The sequence below is a fragment of the Bos indicus x Bos taurus genome, chromosome 6 (assembly GCF_003369695.1).
Source record: "Bos indicus x Bos taurus breed Angus x Brahman F1 hybrid chromosome 6, Bos_hybrid_MaternalHap_v2.0, whole genome shotgun sequence".
NCBI classification, from domain to species: Eukaryota; Metazoa; Chordata; class Mammalia; order Artiodactyla; family Bovidae; genus Bos; species Bos indicus x Bos taurus.
In genome coordinates this window covers 1,707,559-1,728,047 of record NC_040081.1, presented here as the reverse complement: position 1 = coordinate 1,728,047, position 20,489 = coordinate 1,707,559, and the positions used below count along the sequence as shown (strand labels likewise).

Below are 20,489 nucleotides of genomic sequence, written 5' to 3'. Positions count from 1 at the left end.
CATCAGTTGAAAGCCTATTCCTTCCATTGGTGTCTATTTAAATTTGCTTAATAATATTTGTTCAGGATTATTATTTTTATGTAAAATTATAGAAATTATCAAATAACTCAGAAGCAAAAAGAAACATAACTTTTACATATGTTTAATTACATGTTCATCAATTAATAAATCAGGCCAATAAAAACACTTCTGTTCTTATAAATTGGTAAAACAGTAATTAAAATACAACTAACATGTCAATTAAAACTTAGAGATTGAATGGAATAATCCTTCCTTAAATCAAAATGAAATACATTGCATGCAAAATCTTAACAAAGACTTTGTAAAACCTCTTTTGCTAATAAGTTATTTTCCTAATCACTGGAAAATAAAGCTAACTGAAGCCAAACATGTAAACTTAGAGCAGAAAACAATACAAGAACGAGTATGTTATTGGTCTTCAAATAATTCTTGCAATTACTTAATTCACAATAGTGTATCAAAATTATAACTTTTAAATCCATTTAAAGACATTTTTAGAATATAGGAAAATACAGAAGGTATGATTCTGATTTTTTCATTATTTTGGATAACCCTATTTCTTTTCCTCCATGGATTTCATTAAAAAAGTGTAGAATGCAAGATATAAACTTTAAATATCTCTTTAAGGTCACTGACATAATGGATGGGCAATGTCAAAAGAAACAGAAAAAAAATGAATTGTTTAATCTGAATTAAACTCTAAATTCTGTAAAATTACAATAATTACTATCCATTAAACAACATCTATGTAAACAATATCCATTGCAAAGCAGAGAACTGTTAACTTAGGAAGCCCTTCCCTCCCCGCCATTCCCTCAGCATCCATTCACACAAGCCATTCGAGGTACCATTGCTACACTCACCAGTGTGGAGGCTTGCGAGGTATCAGCCCACTCCTCTGAGCCCTCTGGGGTCCGAGTGGTATTAGGAATCCTGCGAGGATTACAGGCTATTGCTTCACACCAGCCCAGCATTTTCTCCTTCCTCTTATCCCTTTTCAATTTCTGAAATCCTGAAAACAATTTACATTCCCTGAAACAGGTCACTTGCTTTAGTTGTCTGTTGTTGGAATATGTACATCATTGAAATTAAATATGCAACTGAATGAAATACCAGTGGAGACATTTTATTTTAGCCAGGGGTTATGGGGAGGAAAAGAAGGATATGCTATTAATTAAAAACCTCAGAGCCACAAGGCAATGCAAATAGTACTACTCAGAGCCTAATGTTTCACACCCCAATTTGTGACATCAAGGATCAGTTTCTAACGAGGAGTCCCTGCTCTGGAAGCTAAGAATGGACCCAGTTCCTGGTATATCTATATATTTCAGTGACATCTAAAATTTGGCATAGCTTTTCAGGTTAATGTCTGTATCTGTAGATACAGAATGAATTAAATACAGACCAGTGATAAAGATCACTCATTCTGGCAGTGACATGATTAGCTCCCTCATAATAAAAAAGTGAAAGTGAAAGAGAAGTCACTCAGTTGTGTCCTACTCTTTGCGACCCCATGGACTGTAGCCTACCATAATGTAGCTCCCTCATAAAGTTCTACCAAATAAATAAAGAGAAATTTTAGTGCAAGGATGGTAAATTTAGTATCTGACATACACCACCAGTGCAATCTATTAAAATAATAATTAAAGCATCTCACTAAATCATGAGTAAAATTGTTCCACAACTCCTTCTAGTTTTCCAGAACTTCCCATTTAGGGGACTTTATTTTTTGTCTCTGAAAAAGATATATCAACAATGACTTTTAATGTAATGAAGAAAACATTGTTTCCTTGTAAAGTTTTACAGCCTAGTTTTCCACTCCACCACCCTCAGTAATTAGAAATAGTTTATTGCAGGTCTTTAGTTAAATGCATTACACTGTCAATTAAATATAAAAAATAATGTGGATTAATTATTTTTCACAGCATCCAAAGCAATTAGCAATCTGGTGGTTTATAACATTTCAGAGATTCAAAATAGCACATTTCACAGGACTAAGAAAAATAACATTAAGAAAGATTGCACTAGCAGATTGATGAGTTATTTCTGTAAATGACAAAATACTCAAGTGAAATGGATCTGGACAATGTACATAGGAAATTATTTTTAAAAACTTTCACAAAAATTAAATCTAAGATACTAAATGGATTGACTTTTTAAATAAGACTGGCAATCTCATATGAGTGAATCATTCATTTGTTGTACATGGAAATGGCGAACAGAGCTTCAAAACAATTGTTTGAATGAGCAACAAATTATTAATGCTTGCCCCTTTAAACACATTGCTTGAAATTTATTGAAAACTCTTATCTATGTATTATAAAATTTGCATACTCAACTAATTTGCATTCCATAGAGAGTAAATATTTCCACATTCTTGATGCACAATATCTTGGTTAGTCATCAGTTTTTAATTACATTTCTTGTAGTGTACTAAAAGCAAATGAAAATGAGTATATTTATTCAAAAGCAGGGAGTGAAATGATACATAATGACCAAAACAGTTTAATCAAGTACAAACAAATGTTCAACTTGTAAGTCATTTGCTATTAAAAATAATTAACTCTATAATTAAATATCATTTTAGTGCTTATAATAAAATGTTGAATTCATGCATGAATAAAAAGCATAAAAATGTGGCCCACAAAATTATATAATAAGTATCCACTCTGGGATATGTTTTTAAATGCAGCAGACTTGGTATCTCCTATTCAGTTTCTGAGACTAAACACAACAATTTAATTTCATTTGCAGGCTTTTCTCATAGTAGTGATGGTGTTTGTAGCTATGTTCCTCCTTATTCAATCAACATTAATCCTAAAGCATTTTTTGAGTCCTTATTATATTGCAGCTACTGAAGTATGCATGGAAAAGCCATAAGAAGAGGCTTATTTTCATTTTGAGTTGATTCAGTGCAATATTCTCAAGGATTTTAAAATCCAAGCATAACTAGCATCTTCCAGACTCTCTAATTTTTAAAACTTGTATATATATTTGCTCAACTTTAAGTGACTGCTTGCCCCCTTTGATCTTAGAAGTCCTTGTTGAACTTGGTTTTCTGCAAATAATTTTTTCTGAATTGTTTGGTTAAATAAATCATTGTGACAGGGTTATTAAACTTGGGTTATGCCTGCTGATGTAGTATAATAAGCTATATTATATTAAATAATATTATATATAATATAACAATATTATTACTATATTATAAATATAATAAACTCCTCAGTTTAAGGAGTTTTTTGCATGTAACACATTATCTTAATTCTAGAATGATTAAATAGGTTAATTCATCTAAGAGGTTAGAATATACACTTTTTACCTAAATAATGTGTTCATAATAATCATAGAATATTTACCATGGACACTGTCCTGTCTGTTGTGGGAAAACAGAAAAGAAACACAAAGTCAGAGCTTGAAAGATTGGAAAGCTTCTCATTAAACTTGGACATATTCAGAAGAAAGTTCACAAAGAAAATTAAAAGTGTGAAATGACCAGAACAATCTAACTAGAGAGTGTCACTTCAGTATTTTATTATATGAATGAACAATGTGTGAGATTATAAGAAAGGCCTCTGATGGTTACATTCCTACATCTGGACATTTACATCATCTTATTAAAGTTTTGTCTAATCATGTGCTCAGTATAATATGCATTCACTCACATTACCAGTTATCTTAGAGTCAAAGAATCATATCTGAAAGAAACCAATCTTTAAACTGCACCAAAGGAAGCAGCTTGGGTGTAGGTGAGTTGAGAGAGAGAGAGACAAGAATGAAAGATGTGCTGTACCACTTCATCCCAGAAATTCCTGTGGGGAAGTGACTGACAGTCACTAAAGACTATATCTTCTGTTATCACAAAACACTCAGACTTGAGATTACGCTTCAGAACAGTGTTTTTGGGAACACTGATGACAACATACAAATTCCAGAAAGTTTAGGTGATAGGTTTGAGATAACTAATGGGTTAATAATGTTGATTGCTGAGCCTCTGAGGACCAGTAATATTCCTGCACAGGTCTGTAGCACTCATCGTATTCTTAAGTGTAAGGATGTAATGTCAGTCAGAAGTGTAGGAGGTAGGAAGAATAAAAGCAAAGCAGGCCCCGGCAAGGGCTGCAAAAGAAATTTATAATTATTGATAAACTGAATGCTATAAGGCATGAAGACTTGGAACGAGTCCAGATGGAACAGTTCATAGTTTTGAAAACAAGATATGATCCTGGGGTTGGACTGTTTCTCAACTGGTGTCTCAGAGTCACATGTTTTATGTATTTGGTGGAAAAATCTATAGATAAGAATATTAGTCTTAGTTACTGATTTTTTATTGATTACTGTTTCTTAATTGCTGCTGCTGCTGCTGCTAAATCGCTTCAGTCGTGTCCGACTCTGTGCGACCCCATAGACGGCAGCCCACGAGGCTCCCCAGTCCCTGGGATTCTCCAGGCAAGAACACTGAGTGGGTTGCCATTTCCTTCTCCAATGCACAAAAGTGAAAAGTGAAAGTGAAGTCGCTGAGTCTTGTCTGACTCTTAGCGACTCCATGGACTGCGGCCCACCAGGCTTCTCCATCCATGGGATTTTCCAGGCCAGAGTTCTGGAGTGGGGTGCCATTGCCTTCTCCTGTTTCTTAGTTACTCAATGGTTAATGATCACTTTGTTCTTTGGCCCTGAAGACTACATGAGTTATAGCTTAACTCCCCGCATATTCTTTCTTCACTGCTGAAAGTGTGATAAAGCTGGCTTGGATTCAATTTCAGCACCTTCGCCTTGGAGCGGTGTTTGTTCCCTGATTCTCGCTTCTCACTGTGTCTTGTGAATTTGCTTCTCACTGTGTCTTCACTTTTCAATTCTTGTGTCTCGTTTCTCATTCTCTTGCCCTATTGTGCTTTTGGAAACTCTGCTTGTCGAGCCAGTCTTGACATGAAGGGTAGATAAATTATGGACATTTCTAATTAACCCTAATTCACTTTAAACTCTAAGTATCATTAGTAATATGTCAGAATGGAAAAGTGATCGATCATTAAGTATTCATGTTAATTTCCATCTAACCACTGAACCAAGCTAATATGAGACACAGCAATGAGGAACCTATATAATGATCACAGGAAATTGAGATTTAATTAAGCTTACTTTTTAATATGCTTACACCTAGGAGACATTTAATTTAATAAATATAAGCACAGTGCATTTTCTGTGAACTAAATTGACAACAAATTAAAATTAGGTAGAAAAAATGCAAGGTAATTGCACATATGTCATAGAAAGTAATTTACTTTTAATTCAGGAAACATTTACTAAACACTTGTGCCATATACTGTGCTTGGAACTATTGGTAAAAGGAATAAAGGAATCTGGAGGGAGTTCCTGGTGTTTGAGTGGTTAAAATTTCACCTTCCAATGCAGGGGGGTGTGGGTACAATCCTGAAGGGGGTGTGGGTACAACACCCTACGCCTTGTAACCACATCCCACGCCTTGTGGCCAAAAAGCCAAAAACATAAAGCAGAAGCAATCTTGTAACAAATTCAATAAAGGCTTTAAAAATGGTCACATAAAAAGAAAATCTTAAAAAAAGCTGGAGCTTTGAGGTAGAAGGGAAACTGACAAGTAGATCAACTTTTAACAACAGTGCAATAAGTATAATAAGAACTTTGAGAAAAGACATTTGATTTAATATCTGCTGAAGGAAACCATTGACTTTGGACAACTTTCCAAAGAAAATAAAATTACAATAAATTACATGAAAATTAAAATTCTTACTATTCCAAAGGCTTCTACCACTACCAGCTGTGCTACACAACTCCAGGGGCCTCATTCCCATTGTCATCCACGTAAATGGCACTGAGCTCCAGGGGGTGTTCTTCACATAGAGCACTGTGTGAGCTAAGCTCCTGCAGGTAGCAGCCTGGCAGAATCAGAGCCATGCTGATTTCTCTAGGTGAAACATATTACATGCATCTTACAATGCCCCACGTTTAAAGCAATTCAGCCTTAAAATAAGAACTTTTATTTTCTGATAGAAAAAAATGCAGTTGCATGCCTCTACCTTGTCTGTCTACCTCTTCAACTCTTTCTTTCCTAAAAGGTTGCCCACTGCATGTCATATCCAGGAAAGTACAGTTAAGAGCCTGCTCTCTTCACCACACACATGTAACTGAGAAGGCTTTCTGAACCTGCTCATGTAGGCAATTATCCTCAAATTTGAGACTTGACAAATCTAAGAATTTGAAAGGATTTTTCCAACAAATATTTTAGGGATTTGGTTGTAAGTGTCCTTAAGAAATAGGCCTCAACTATTGAACACTTTCCCCCACTAATAAACATGAAGATCAATCTACTTTATGAAAGAAACAACTTGCAAATAAGAAAACTGGCAGTTGGGAATAGGCTTCCCTTCCTCAGAGAATTAATGCTTGTTCTTGGAAAAGATGTGTGTGTGTGTGTGTGTGTGTTTCAGGAGTCCTCTCTAGACCCTCAGAAGGCTATACCATATATGCCTAAAATAGCAACTGCTACTCTGGATGCCTGCATGAATGTTTTGAAATGCTCACTCACAACCATGAACTGTCCTTGAAGACATGGAATTCTAATGACCACCAAAGACTGGGAAGTCTTTAGACCAGACCGTCTTTAAACTAGATAACTGTTTGTTAAATTTACTGCTATGAAATGGAAGTACGTCCTGGGGGTCTTTTGATTTCTATGAGTAGAATGTGAGGTTCTCGAATGGACAGAGAGGTTCATAGTTGCCTTCTAGGATGTGGAACACTGATATAGAGACCAATACATAACTGTTAATAATAAAATAAATGACAAGGTACCAGAAGAGCTCTCCCCTTTTGAGTAAAGCTAGGAAATGGGAACAATCATAAAGTGACTCATGGTGAAGGTTTAAATTCCTAAGTGCTTTTGGCTTGGACTATAGAAAAGGTATGTTTAGTATATATTTTTCTTTTAAAAATCTTCCCTCTACCTTGCAATTATTCTTAGAAGCACCCATCTTTCTGTGAAGTTTTATGAATTACTTTAACCTTGTGAGAAAATCTGGGGATGAATAAAAAAAATGTCACATAAATGGAAGAGGAGAGCCTCTTCTCTCCCCTCTGTTGGGGCAGTTCAGAGATAAGGTTTTTGAAAAGACAGTCTTGGTATGAGCCACAACTCTAAGGTCCTTATAAAAGGAGGAAAGGGCAGCTTCCTGATCAGCAACTTTGGGAAAACTATAATGCAGTGACTATTTCAGTCTTTTTCGTTTGTTTGTTTTGTTTCTAATTTTAATGGAAACATAGTAGCTACAGTCAATATGTTCTACATTTTACTAATTTGAGTAGATAAGGAATTTATTCAAATGATATTGAGTTACTCATGGAAAATCTTAGAATGCTGAAGAACAGAAATACAGAGCCAGAAACAGTACTCCAAATGATAACATAGAATTTGTGTGGTGAGGTCACCACTGCTACTGCTTTACACAGAATCCCCAGCTTACTCTACTGACACCATGGATTTTGGGCTCTCAGTACCCCTACTACTGCCACCTGGGAACCTAGGGCTGCCCATAGCTCAGATGGAATTTCCACAGCCCTTGTTCCTTTCTGTCATTAGCTTGCTATTCCAGTCTTAATACAAATGCAGATGAAGAGAGGGTATCATTCAAATATCCACACCGAAAATGAAAATGAGGGGCTATTCTTCAGCGATGGGAGACAAGCTTCCTCCTGAATGTGGTGCTTGTTTAAGACTTAGCACATAGGTTGGGCCGATCTTTGCGACATCAAAAGTGAAGTATTAATATGATATTTGTTTTTCTCTTTCTGACTTACATGAATATAAACAATCATTAGAGAAATCAAAACCATAATGAGGTACCACCTAATACTAGTCAACAAGACCATCATCACAAAATCTACAAACAATAAATGCTGGAGACAGTGTGGAGAAAAGAGAACCCTTGTGCACCATAGGTGTGACTGTAAAGTTGACACAACCCCTATGGAGAATAGGAATGGAGGCTCCTTAAAAAACTGAAAATAAAACTACCATACCCCAGCAATCCCATTACTGGGCATATACCCTGAGAAAATCAACTTCCTAACAGAAGTGAAAAGACCATGAAGAATGGAAAATGGAAAAGAGCACCACATGCAAGAACTATGGGATTATTTCAAAAGATGTAACACATGCATAATTGGAATACCAGAGAAGAAATAAAGATAACAAAGCATAAGAAATATTTGCAGAACACAAGCTTAATGTTCAAAAGGCAAGTGTTTTCCTATATATATGAATGCCTATGCACTATCAGGGAAGTTAAAATTTGACATTTTAAAAACAATACCACTTTCAATAACAACAAAAAAAAAGAAATATTTAGGTATAAATTTAACAAAATTGTTAAAGGGTCTTTGTATAAAACTATTATATTTTGATTGAAAAATTGGATAAAATCTAAATAAATACCAACAAATTTTGTGTTTATGAATGACAAGACAATATTGTTAAGATGTCAGTTCTTCCTACCTTGAGCTATAGTTTCAGCACAATCTCAATCAAAATTCCAAAAAGCTGTTTTTGGTGATACTGACAAAAATAATCTGAAGTTTATATAGAGAGGCAAAACACTTAAAAATAGCAAGCACAATCATGAAGAAGAACAGAGCTGAAGGATTCATACTATGAAGCTTCCAAACTTACCATAAATTTACAGTAACCGAGTCAGTGTGACATTGGCAAAAGAATGAACATATAAAACAAGGGAAGACTGGCAAATCCTAAAACAAGCTAAAAAACCACATAATTATTATCAACTCATCTTTAGAAAAGGGCAAAGGCAACTCAATGGAGAAAAGATAGATTTTTTTCAATAAATGGTTCTGGAAAACTGGATATCCACAAGAAAAAAAAAAAATCAAAAATAAACCAGAACCTTACACATTTCACACACACACACACACAAAAACAACTCAAAATAGATCATGCTGCTGCTGCTGTTGCTAAGTCGCTTCAGTCGTGTCCGACTCTATGAGACCCCATAGACGGCGGCCCATCAGGCTCCCCCGTCCCTGGGATTCTCCAGGCAAGAACACTGGAGTGGGGTGCCATTTCCTTCTCCAATGCATGAAGGTGAAAAGTGAAAGTGAAGTTGCTCAGTCGTGTCCGACTCAGCGACCCCATGGACTGCAGCCTACGAGGCTCCTCCGTCCATGGGATTTTCCAGGCAAGAGTACTGGAGTAGGGTGCCATTGCCTTCTCCGCAAAATAGATCATAGGCCTAATTTAAATTGAAAACTATAAAACTTTTATAAGAAAAGCAAAGGAGAATAACTTTGGCTGCAGCAATGAAATATTAGATAGAACACTAAAATCCTGATCCATGAAAGAAAAACTGATGCCAGAATTTATTAAATCTATGAACTTCTATTCTCTGAAAGACTTAAGGGAATGAAAACTCAAGTTATAGGGACAAAATATTTGAAAACTGTATATCAGATAAAGGACTTGCATACAAAATATACAAAGAGCTCTTAAAGATCAATAATAAGAAAACAAATAACCCAGTTTTAAAAAAAATATTAGCTGAACAGAAACCTCACCAAGAGAATATACAGATGGCAAATCAGCATATGAAAGATGCTCATCATCAGATATCATTAGGGAACTTAAAGCAATGAAATACCACTACATGTTTATTGGAATGGTTTGAATCCCAAGAGGATAACACCAACTGCTGGAGAAGAATACAAAGTAAGAGGGGCTCTCATTTATTGTTATTAGGAATGCAGAATGGTGTAGCCAACTTGGTACTTTCTTGCAAAGCTAAATATTACCATAAAATCAAATAATTGTACATATAGCTATTTACCTTACTGATTTGTGAATTTATGTTTCCACTAAAACCTGTACACAGGTGTTTCTAGTGTTTCATTCATAATTGCTGAAAACTAGAAGCAACTGATATAGCCTTTAATAAGTGAATAGATAAAGAAATTGTGGAATATTTTTATAATGGTACATTTTTCAGAAACAAAAAGAAAGATATTAAGTCATAAAAAGGCATAAATGAATCTTAAAACCATATTGCTATGTTAGAGAAACCAGACTGAAAAGCACTATGCTATGTATGATTTCAATTATATGACATTCTGGAAAAGACAAAATTCTAGGAATAATAAAAATAATCAGTGATAATGCAGTGAAACTACTGTGTATGACACTGTAATCGATCATGACCATTTATAAAACTTCATAGCACAAAATGTAAACCTGAAAATGGATGTAAATTATCAGGCGAGTGTATACTCCTCAGTTCTGTCTCATCACAACAAAGATTTGGAGCGATGGACATTAAAGCCCTTGGTGTGTCATAGCTCTTGGGTCTTGGACAGACCATATTATAGCTTTTAGACAAATCAGTGTTATAGCTCCGTGTTACAGCTCTATTTTATTTAGAAAATAGCAGGAAAATCCATCCTCAAGGCATGAGGGCATGCCGACCCAAAGACGTGAAGAGAAGAGAGTGGGGGAGCGTCCCAGTGCATGGGACAGAGAGGGAGAGAGACCCCCAGCCCTTTGGCTCCTCTTTTTATGTGTTTCCCTCCCCCAGGCCTGCCCTATGTAAATTGGGCTAGCCAGGAGTGTTGTTTGTTCTACCTGAGGTCCTTACTCCAGTCCTCAGACCTTCCTTTGTTCTATTTCCATGGGCTTTCCCCTTCCTTATCTTTTAGCCACTGCCATTCTGGACTCTTATTTCCTATTTTAACTACCTAACACAAGTTAAAACATCATTTAAAAGGTTGGGAGGTCCCAAGATGGAATTAGAAAAATACTATCTAAATATATGATAAATGTATGAAACGCCCTCACCAAGAAGTGTGAGGGCAAATGTGCTGAGTTAAGTAATTTAGAAATAATAGAGTCTGTTAGATTAAAGAAAAAAATGTAGATCAGCACTGTGCTTTAGTTCACATAATTATTCCCCACAGAAATATGGGTTGACAGTTCTGATGCAGCTAGACAAGTATGCTGGAATTGAACAACTAAGTAAGTGGTTGGCAGCTAAGGAGGGCCAATTTTTCAGTACTGGGGTGGAAGGTTACAGATAAGCGGGGGTAGAAGGCACATGCCATATGGTATTAGAGATGCAAACATCAGTATGAACTCCTGTTCACCTTGGTAGGTGCTAAGCTGCTTCAGTCATTTCTAATTCTTTATGATCCAATGGACTGTAGACTGCCAGCCTCCTCTATCCATGGGATTCTCAAGGCAAGAATACTAGAATGGGTTGCCATGCCCTCCTCCAGGGGATCTTCCTGACCTAAGAATTGAACCCGTGTCTCTTATATTTCCTGAGCTGGCAGGTGGATTTTTACTAGTGCCGCCTGGGAAGCCCCTTGTTAACCTTAACTGTGAGAGGGTAACAGACAGGAAGGCAAGGGGTCTCCAAACCTAGGAAATACGCTGCAGGTGTCAGACTTTTTTTTTTTTTTAATCTCTCTCTTAAGGGGCAGGAGGAAACAAACTAGCGATATTTTTTTCCTTCGCTATACAAATTTAAAAAGAGGTTTCTCTTAAAATACTGTGTTGCCATAATGACACCTGGTTCCACCTGAACTTAACTTTTCTCAAATCTTGAGCTACCAATGCATTTTTCTTATGGAAATGTTTCTCTTAAGCTATGTTAATGTACTATGCATTTACCCCAGACTCTGTCTTCAAGTCCACCTAAAGGCTCAGAACTGACCTGACAAACCAGTATGTTTTCCTCATACATTGTTCTCCTAATCCATGTAAACGGAACTATTTGTATGGTAATCTGCCCTTCTACAAGATTCAAGTCAATCATTTTATGGCCAGTGATGACTCACCTGGTGCCAAGATTATCTCAAAATGCATCTTGTGGGCGAGGGGCCTGGTGCCTGAGTATTGAGACATTTCCTTTCTTTCATTAAGAGACTGCTAGTAACTATATAACATCCAGCTAAAGACTAGCAGGAGGGTATTCTTTCTGCCCTCCACCCCTCCTTCTGATGTCTATGTCAGAAGCTTTCTCTATCTCCTTTTTACTTTAATAAAACTTTATTACACAAAAACTCTGAGCGATCAAGCCTTGTCTCTGGCCTCAGATTGAATTCTTCTCCTCCAGAGGCCAAGAATCCCAGTGTTTTTTGTGGCTCAGCAACAAACTTTCAACTGCATACAGAAATAATTATAAATGAATGTATACTGATTAGTGCATGTACATATATTTCCTTGCTTCTATCATTTGAGAGGCAGCTCAGTAGCAATGAATGTTCCTGGTGCCCAGATTTGGGTTTCTAATATTGGTACTGGAATGGGTGAATTTAACTCAGATAACCATTAAATCTACTACTGTGGGCAGGAATCCCTTAGAAGAAATGGAGTAGCCATCATGGTCAACAAAAGACTCTGAAATGTAGTACTTGGATGCAATCTCAAAAACGACAGAATGAGCTCTGTTCATTTCCAAGGCAAACCATTCAATATCATAGGAATCTTAGCCTATGCCCCAACCAGTAATGCTGAAGAAGCTGAAGTTGAATGGTTCTGTGAAGACTTACAAGAAGTTTTAGAACTAACACCCCAAAAAAGATGTAATTTTCATTATAGGAGACTGGAGTACAAAAGGAGGAAGTCAAGAAACACCAGGGGGAATAAGCAAATTTGGCCTTGGAATACGGAATGAAGCAGGACAAAGGCTAACAGAGTTTTGCCAAGAAAACGCACTGGTCATAGCGAACACCCTCTTCCAACAACACAAGAGAAGACTCTAACATGGACATCACCATATGGTCAACACCGAAATCAGATTGATTATATTCTTTGCTGCCAAAGATGGAGAAGCTCTATACAGTCAGCAAAAACAAGACTGCGAGCTGACTGTGGCTCAGATCATGAACTGCTAATTGCCAAATTCAGACTTAAATTGAAGAAAGTAGGGAAAAACACTAGACCATTCAGGTATGACCTAAATCAAATCCCTTATGACCACACAGTGGAAGAGAGAAATAGATTTAAGGCACTAGATCTGAGAGACAGAGTGCCTGATGAAATATGGACAGAGGTCCGTGACATTGTACAGGAGACAGGGATCAAGACCATCCACATGGAAAAGAAATGCAAAAAAGCAAAGTGGCCATCTGAGGAGGCCTTACAAATAGCTGTGAAAAGAAGAGAAGCAAAAAGCAAAGGAGAAAAGGAAAGATATAAGCATCTGAATGCAGAGTTCCAAAGAATAGCAAGGAGAGATAAGAAAGCCTTCCTCAGTAATCAATGCAAAGAAATAGAGGAAAACAACAGAATGGGAAAGACTAGAGGTCTCTTCAAGAAAATTAGAGATACGAAGGGAAAATTTTATGCAAAGATGGGCTCGATAAAGGACATAAATAGTATGGAACTAACAGAATCAGAAGATATTAAGAAAAAGTGGGAAGAATACACAGAAGAACTGCACAAAAAAGATCTTCATGACACAGATAATCACGATGGTGTGATCACTCACCTAGAACCAGACATCCTGGAATGTGAAGTCAAGTGGGCCTTAGAAAGCATCACTATGAACAAAGCTAGTGGAGGTGGCAGAACTCCAGTTGAGCTATTTCAAATCCTAAAAGATGATGCTGTGAAACTGCTACATCAATAAGCCAGCAAATTTGGAAAACTCAGCAGTGGCCACAGGACTGGAAAATGTCAGTTTTCATGCCAATCCCAAAGAAAGGCAATGCCAAAGAATGCTCAAACTACCACACAGTTGCACTCATCTCACATGGTAGTAAAGTAATGTTCAAAAATCTCCAAGCCAGGCTTCAGCAATACGTGAACTGTGAACTTCCAGATGTTCAAGCTGGTTTTAGAAAAGGTAGAGGAACCAGAGATTAAATTGCCAACATCTGCTGGATCATCAAAAAAGCAAGAGAGTTCCAGAAAAACATATACTTCTGCTTTATTGACTACGCCAAAGCCTTAGACTGTGTGGATCACAATAAACTGTGGAAAATTCTGAAAAAGATGGGAATACCAGACCACCTGATCTGCCTCTTAAGAAACCTATATGCAGGTCAGCACGCAACAGTTAGAACTGAACATGGAACAACAGACTGGTTCCAAATAGGAAAAGGAGTATGTTAAGGCTGTATTTTGTCACACTGCTTATTTGGCTTATATTCAGAGTTTGTCATGAGAAACGCTGGGCTGGAAGAAGCACTAGCTGGAATCAAGATTGCTGGGAGAAACATCAATAACCTCAGATATGCAGATGACACCACCCTTATGGCAGAAAGTGAAGAGGAACTAAAAAGCCTCTTAATGAAAGTGAAAGAGGAGAGTGAAAACTTTGGCTTAAAGCTCAACATTCAGAAAATGAAGATCATGGCATCTGGTCCCATCACTTCATGGGAAATAGATGGGGAAACAGTGTCAGACTTTATTTTGGGGGGCTCCAACATCACTGCAGATGGTGACTGCAGCCATGAACTTAAAAGACGCTTACTCCTTGGAAGGAAAGTTATGAGCAACCTAGATAGTGTATTAAAAAGCAGAGACATTACTTTGACAACAAAGGTCCATCTAGTCAAGGCTATGGTTTTACCAGTGGTCATGTATGGATGTGAGAGTTGGACTGTGAAGAAGTCCTGAACGGTCTTCGGAAGGACTGATGCTAAAGCTGAAACTCCAGTCCTTTGGCCACCTCATGTGAATAGTTGACATATTCGTGTCCGACTCTTTGCGACCCCATGAATTGCAGCACGCCAGGCCTCCCTGTCCATCACCAACTCTCGGAGTTCACTCAAACTCATATCCGTCAAGTCGGTGATGCCATCCAGCCATCTCATCCTCTGTCGTCCCCTTGTCCTCTTGCCCCCAATCCCTCCCAGCATCAGTCTTTTCCAATGAGCCACTCTTCGCATGAGGTGGCTGAAGTACTGGAGTTTCAGCTTTAGCTTCTTTCCTTCCAAAGAACAGCCAGGACTGATCTCCTTTAGAGTTAGTGATATTTAATTCAAATTCAAAATTACCTTAGGTATCTTGTATTATTTTAGTCAATCCTTTTGTCCCATACAACGTGAATAAAGCATTCAATTAAGTTGTGTGAGCAAGTCTACCACCTTGAAGTGAAAGTAATCCCAAATCTTCCCTTTGGGAAGACCATCAGGCACTTGATTAGACTGAAATGCCAAGGAAAACTTAATTTTTCATTTAAATCTACACAAGTAGACCCTTGTAGAATGGTAACTCCGTATCTACAATAGAAGATGAATGTAGAATGTTTGGAGAGCTGATTGTAAACTAAAAGCTCTCAGCAGACTTCCTTGGTGGTGTAGTGGCTAAGACTCTGGGCTCCCAATGCAGGGGACCAAGGTTCAATCCCTGATCAGGGAACTAGAGCCCATGAGCCACAACTAAGTCAAAAAATAAGATTAAAAAGCTCTCAGCAAAGAAGGATCTGATGTAAAAAATACTTGAAACTCATGTTTTCCTTTCTACAATAAGAAAGACAACTTCTTTACTTATACATCAGAAGAGGTATCACAATAATATATCTTAAGAAAGATAAATACAGTCAACTACAAATTACCTACATTCAAAAATATTTTTTGCCAAAGAAAATAATGCATATTTTACTTTCAAGAAAAGCACTGTGAAACTCATAGAAATAGATTTGAATGGTAGTTGCCAAAGGCTGGAAGTGGGGGAAAGCTAGGAATGTTGATCAAAGGGTTCACATTTTCAGTAATAAGACAAGTTAGTTATGAGGATCAAATATACAGCATGGTGACTATAATTAATAATACTGTATCGTATACTTGACATTTGTCAAGAGAGTAAATCTTTAACTTTCTCACCACACACACACACACACACATAACCATTTAAGGTAAGGATTGTGGCAACCATTTTGCAATGCATATGTGTGTGTGTGTGTGTGTGTGTGTGTGTGTGTGTGTGTTAGTTGTTCAGTCATGTCCAACTCTTTGAAACCCCATGGACTGTAGCCCACCAGGCTCCTCTGTCCATGGGATTCTCTGAGCAGGAACACTGGAGTGGGTTACCATTCCTTTCTCCAGGGGATCTTCTCAATCTAGGGATCAAACCCGGATCTCCCGCATTGCAGGCAGATTCTTTACCAGTTGAACCACAAAGGAAGCCTCTGGATACAAAAAAAAGGGAGGGGGAAGTATCTTCATACATAATAAAATTTATGAAACTCTTCAGAAAATTTGACTTTATTTCTACATGATACCTCAGTAAACCTTTGTTCTGTGATTTTTGTCCATGATAATTCATAATAGAGGACTAACTCAATTTTATCTGTCTCCCCTGAACATACATGTTGGATTTGATTTTGAATGCCTACTCTTCTTTTTAACACATCAGTGATACTCTTCTTGAAATTTTTCCTTCATTTAGTCTTCGGTTAAATGTGTTCATACAAAAGTTATAATAAACATAACGGAGTCACTGGGAGGTCCCTAATTTTGAGTTTCTTGGAACTCTTTAATTCCAAAGTCATTGATGTGAAAAAAAGCAACTCAGCAGGATTCAGCAATGAAATATGCTAAATTTCAATAATCTGTCACAGTTTCTTCCCAAATTGCCTTAAATTTAAATTGCCTTTAAATTATTAAAATCATAATACGAAAGAAAATTCACTCTCTTAATTACAATCCCCAGCAAAACAAGCAATAAGAACTTCTCACAAATTCTAGAACATGACTCATCCCATTCAAAGATACAATGAAAATTGGGCTCATGAACCAGCTCTTTTGATTTGAATAGAATGTTGAAATATTTATTTTCTCCCTTGTATTGCAGGTACTAATTTTGTATATTTTAATATTTATTTTATTTTAATATTTACTATAATAATATATTATATTATAAATTTAATAAATTTTATTATATTATTAATAATTATATATTTATATAATATATAATAATTATTATAAATTTAATAATTTATGAGTCCAGGCAGAATACTGGAGTGGGTAGCCTTTCTCTTCTCCAGGGGATCTTCCCAACCTAGAGATCGAACCCAGGTCTCTCACATTGCAGGCAGATTCTTTACCAGCTGAGCTATCAGGGAAACCCAGCCACAAGGGAAGCCATGATTAGATATTATTATTGCTTATTAGCCCTTATTGGACACAGCCTTCTCATAAGGATAAAAAACTTCCCAGGGAAATTGTCTTGACAATCTCTAGACAGCAACAAGTGTTACATCAATATCAAATTTCACTGTAGACCTAACTTGTTTCCCCAAACCCAGACTCTAACTGTAACCTGCAACTGTATTCACCTCAATATCTTACAGGAAGAATGACATTATTATGCCTAGAATGATTTTATCTTCCCTTAAAAATCAATCTGTCACCTAAAACTTTCATTTTTATTAAGACTTCCCATACCCTCATGTTCCTAATTAGAAATGTGTATTCTGTTCATGGTTACTCTCTTCTGCCTACACCTAATCAGCTCCCAGACTATAAAGAGAGACTTCAGAATGTATCTATCTAAGTCTAATTTCTTCCCTCCATCTCCTGTTACCCCAGGCTTGATCCCAGTTCCTCAGCTCTTCTTTGGATTATTAAACAGCTTCTTCACTAGTCCACATTTTTCACATGTGGAGTGTGAGATGCCTGAAGAGCCTCCAACCCAGTATCAATTTGAAGAGTTTGAAGTGTTCTTGTGAAACTGGATTGAGATCAGGGCTAAGATTGTAGATTTGGTAGTTATTGGTATAGAATTAATATTAGAAACTGCAGAAATAAATGGTATCACCCCCAAAAAAGATGATGAAAAAGAAAAGTTGAGGATAGAAACATGAAGTAATATCTTTCACTTTTAACTGCTGATTATTTTCTTCAGTCTTGCATGTGGATGTGGAATATTCTTTCAATAATTCACTAGTTAAGCCAGAAAATTAACCATCCAGATTTTCCAAATAATTACAAAGAATTATTGATAGTTGAAAAGATTACATACAGCAAAATGCTAAGCTAATGGTCTTTGATGATTAATTAGATATTTTAGAATAACATTATAGATTCAATCATAAATTTAATTGTGTCAAATCATTCTTTAATTAGTACCAATTCTTTAAACTTTCAGGAAGAAGAAAATAGCCCCAAATTATATTTTAAAAGTTTCACAGGTTTTAAAATAATAGCTATTATCCATGCTCAACTCTATGGAGACTGTATTAAGTACTGTATAAATGATAATAACAGCCTTATATTATAAGCCCCTTTCATATGTCATCACTTGTGATCTCAAGATCAGTTATTTTCATCACTACAGAAATGTTTTTGATTAAATGTCTAAGTGGCAGAAGCTTCAGTGGTTTAATTCCAATATGTTGACCGTTTATCTTTTTCTTCCCTGGAGAAGGGATAGGCTACCCACCCCAGTACTCTTGGCTTCTCTTGTGGCTCAGCTGGTAAAAAATCTGCCTGCAATATGGGAGACCTGGGTTCAATCCCTGGGTTGGGAGGATCCCCTGGAGGAGGGAAAAGCTACCCACTTCAGTATTCTGGACTGGAGAGTTCCATGGAATATGGTCCATGGGGTAGCAAAGAGTCGGACACAACTGAGTGACTTTCACTTATTTCCTACATGTCCAGGAAGTCCTCTTCTTCCTTCAAGAATGTTTTTTAACTCACTGCACACCATAATCAAAATGAGAGTTTTTTTAAAAACAATATCATTGTCTCAGTCCCATTCCAGATATTTTAATTCAATTAGTATGTACTTGGATGTGGGCATTGTTGTTTTTCTAGTGAAAACATGGGTTTGAGAACCACCACTCTTCATTCTCTCCCATTTTCTGGAAAATAATCCATTATACTCTCAAACTATATCCCACCTCCAGGTCTTACTGTCCTTATCTGTTGATTAATTAATCCAAATCCCCACTGAACATCTCAATATGTTCAAAAATAAACTCTTGACCACTCCTCTCAGAAATCTGCACTGTCCACCCTCATATATGCACAATAAGTAAAAGATATGGGGTTTCTCTGACATGGCCACCACCTTATCCCTGTTTCCATTCTTGTCCTCTTACAGCACAGTCTTCACCAGGCAGGCAGAGTGAACTTTTAAAAACATGAATGTTAGAAATGAACATATATGAAAAATAGAAATAGACCCACAGTTGTAGAAAACAAACTTTTGGTTCAGTTCAGTTCAGTTACTCAGTCGTGTCTGACTCTTTGTGACCCCTTGGACTGCAGCACGCCAACTTCCCTGTCCATCGCCAACTCCCGGAGTTTACTCAAACTCCTGTCCATTGAGTCGGTGCCATCCAACCATCTCATCCTCTGTCGTCCCCTTCTCCTCCTGCCTTCAATCTCTCCCTGCATCAGGGTCTTTAATGAGTCAGTTCTTCGCATCAGGTGGCCAAAGTTTTGGAGCTTCAGCTTCAGCATCAGTTCTTCCATTGAATACCCAGGACTGATTTCCTTTAGGATTGACTGTTTTGATCTTCTTGCAGTCCAAGAAACACTCAAGAGTCCTCTCCAACACCACAATTCAAAAGCATCAATTCTTTGGAGCTCAGCTTTCTTTATAGTCCAACTCTCACATCCATACATGACTACTGGAAAAACCATAGATTTGACTAGATGGATCTTTGTCAGCAAAGTAATGTCTCTGCTTTTTAATATGCTGTCAAAGTTGGTCATAGCTTTTATTCCAAGGAGTAAGCTTCTCTTCCAAGCTGTCAAGGTTGGTCATAGCTTTTCTTCCAGTCTTTTAATTTCATGACTGCAGTCATCATCTGCAGTGATTTTGGAGCCCAAGAAAATAAAGTCTCTCACTGTTTCTATTATTTCCCCATCTATTTGCCATGAAGGGATGGGACCAGATGCCATGATCTTAGTTTTAGGGAATTTTCATTTTAGGGAATCAAGGAGGGAGGAATATATTAGGAGTTTGAGGTTAACATAAACACACTATTATACATAAAATAGATAAGCAGCAAGGACATACTTTGTGGCACAGGGAATTATATTCAATATCTTACAATAACCTATAGTGGAAAAGAATCTGAAATATATATATATATATAGCTGAGACACTTTTCTGAATACTTGAAACTAACACAGTATTGTAAACAAACTATACTTTGATAAAAAATAAATTTAATATAAGTTTTACAGTGTCTGCTTAGAATCCTTCAACCATCTGGTTATACTTTGGAATGAAGCCCAGTCTCTTACATTGGGTTTCATACATGTACATGCAAGCACCAGTGCACATCTATATGTACATATACACACAGGCATGAAAGTTCAGGGTAGGGAGAGGAGAGGATGCATATACTTTCAGATGTGGAGTCACATGTGAAACTTCTCAAGCTCTATGAAGATGCTCTTTCCTATGTTTCTCTCTTTTCTCTTCCAGCCCCTTTGTTAAGAGCAAAGAGTCTTCTGCTTCTTTCATATGTTCC

At 36.9% G+C, this 20,489-nt stretch overlaps 1 protein-coding gene across 3 annotated transcripts in view; it reads right to left on the bottom strand.

The window, feature by feature from the left end:
* The window catches only part of MARCH1 (membrane associated ring-CH-type finger 1), a 1,103,404-nt gene that overhangs the window by 449,251 nt on the left and 633,664 nt on the right, over positions 1-20,489 (bottom strand). For all 3 annotated transcript variants that reach the window (XM_027543679.1, XM_027543680.1, XM_027543678.1), the window contains one exon: positions 885-1,033. In XM_027543679.1, the coding sequence (XP_027399480.1) occupies positions 885-995 (111 nt within the window). In that variant the 5' untranslated portion in view covers positions 996-1,033. The remainder of the gene's footprint in view (positions 1-884; positions 1,034-20,489) is intronic.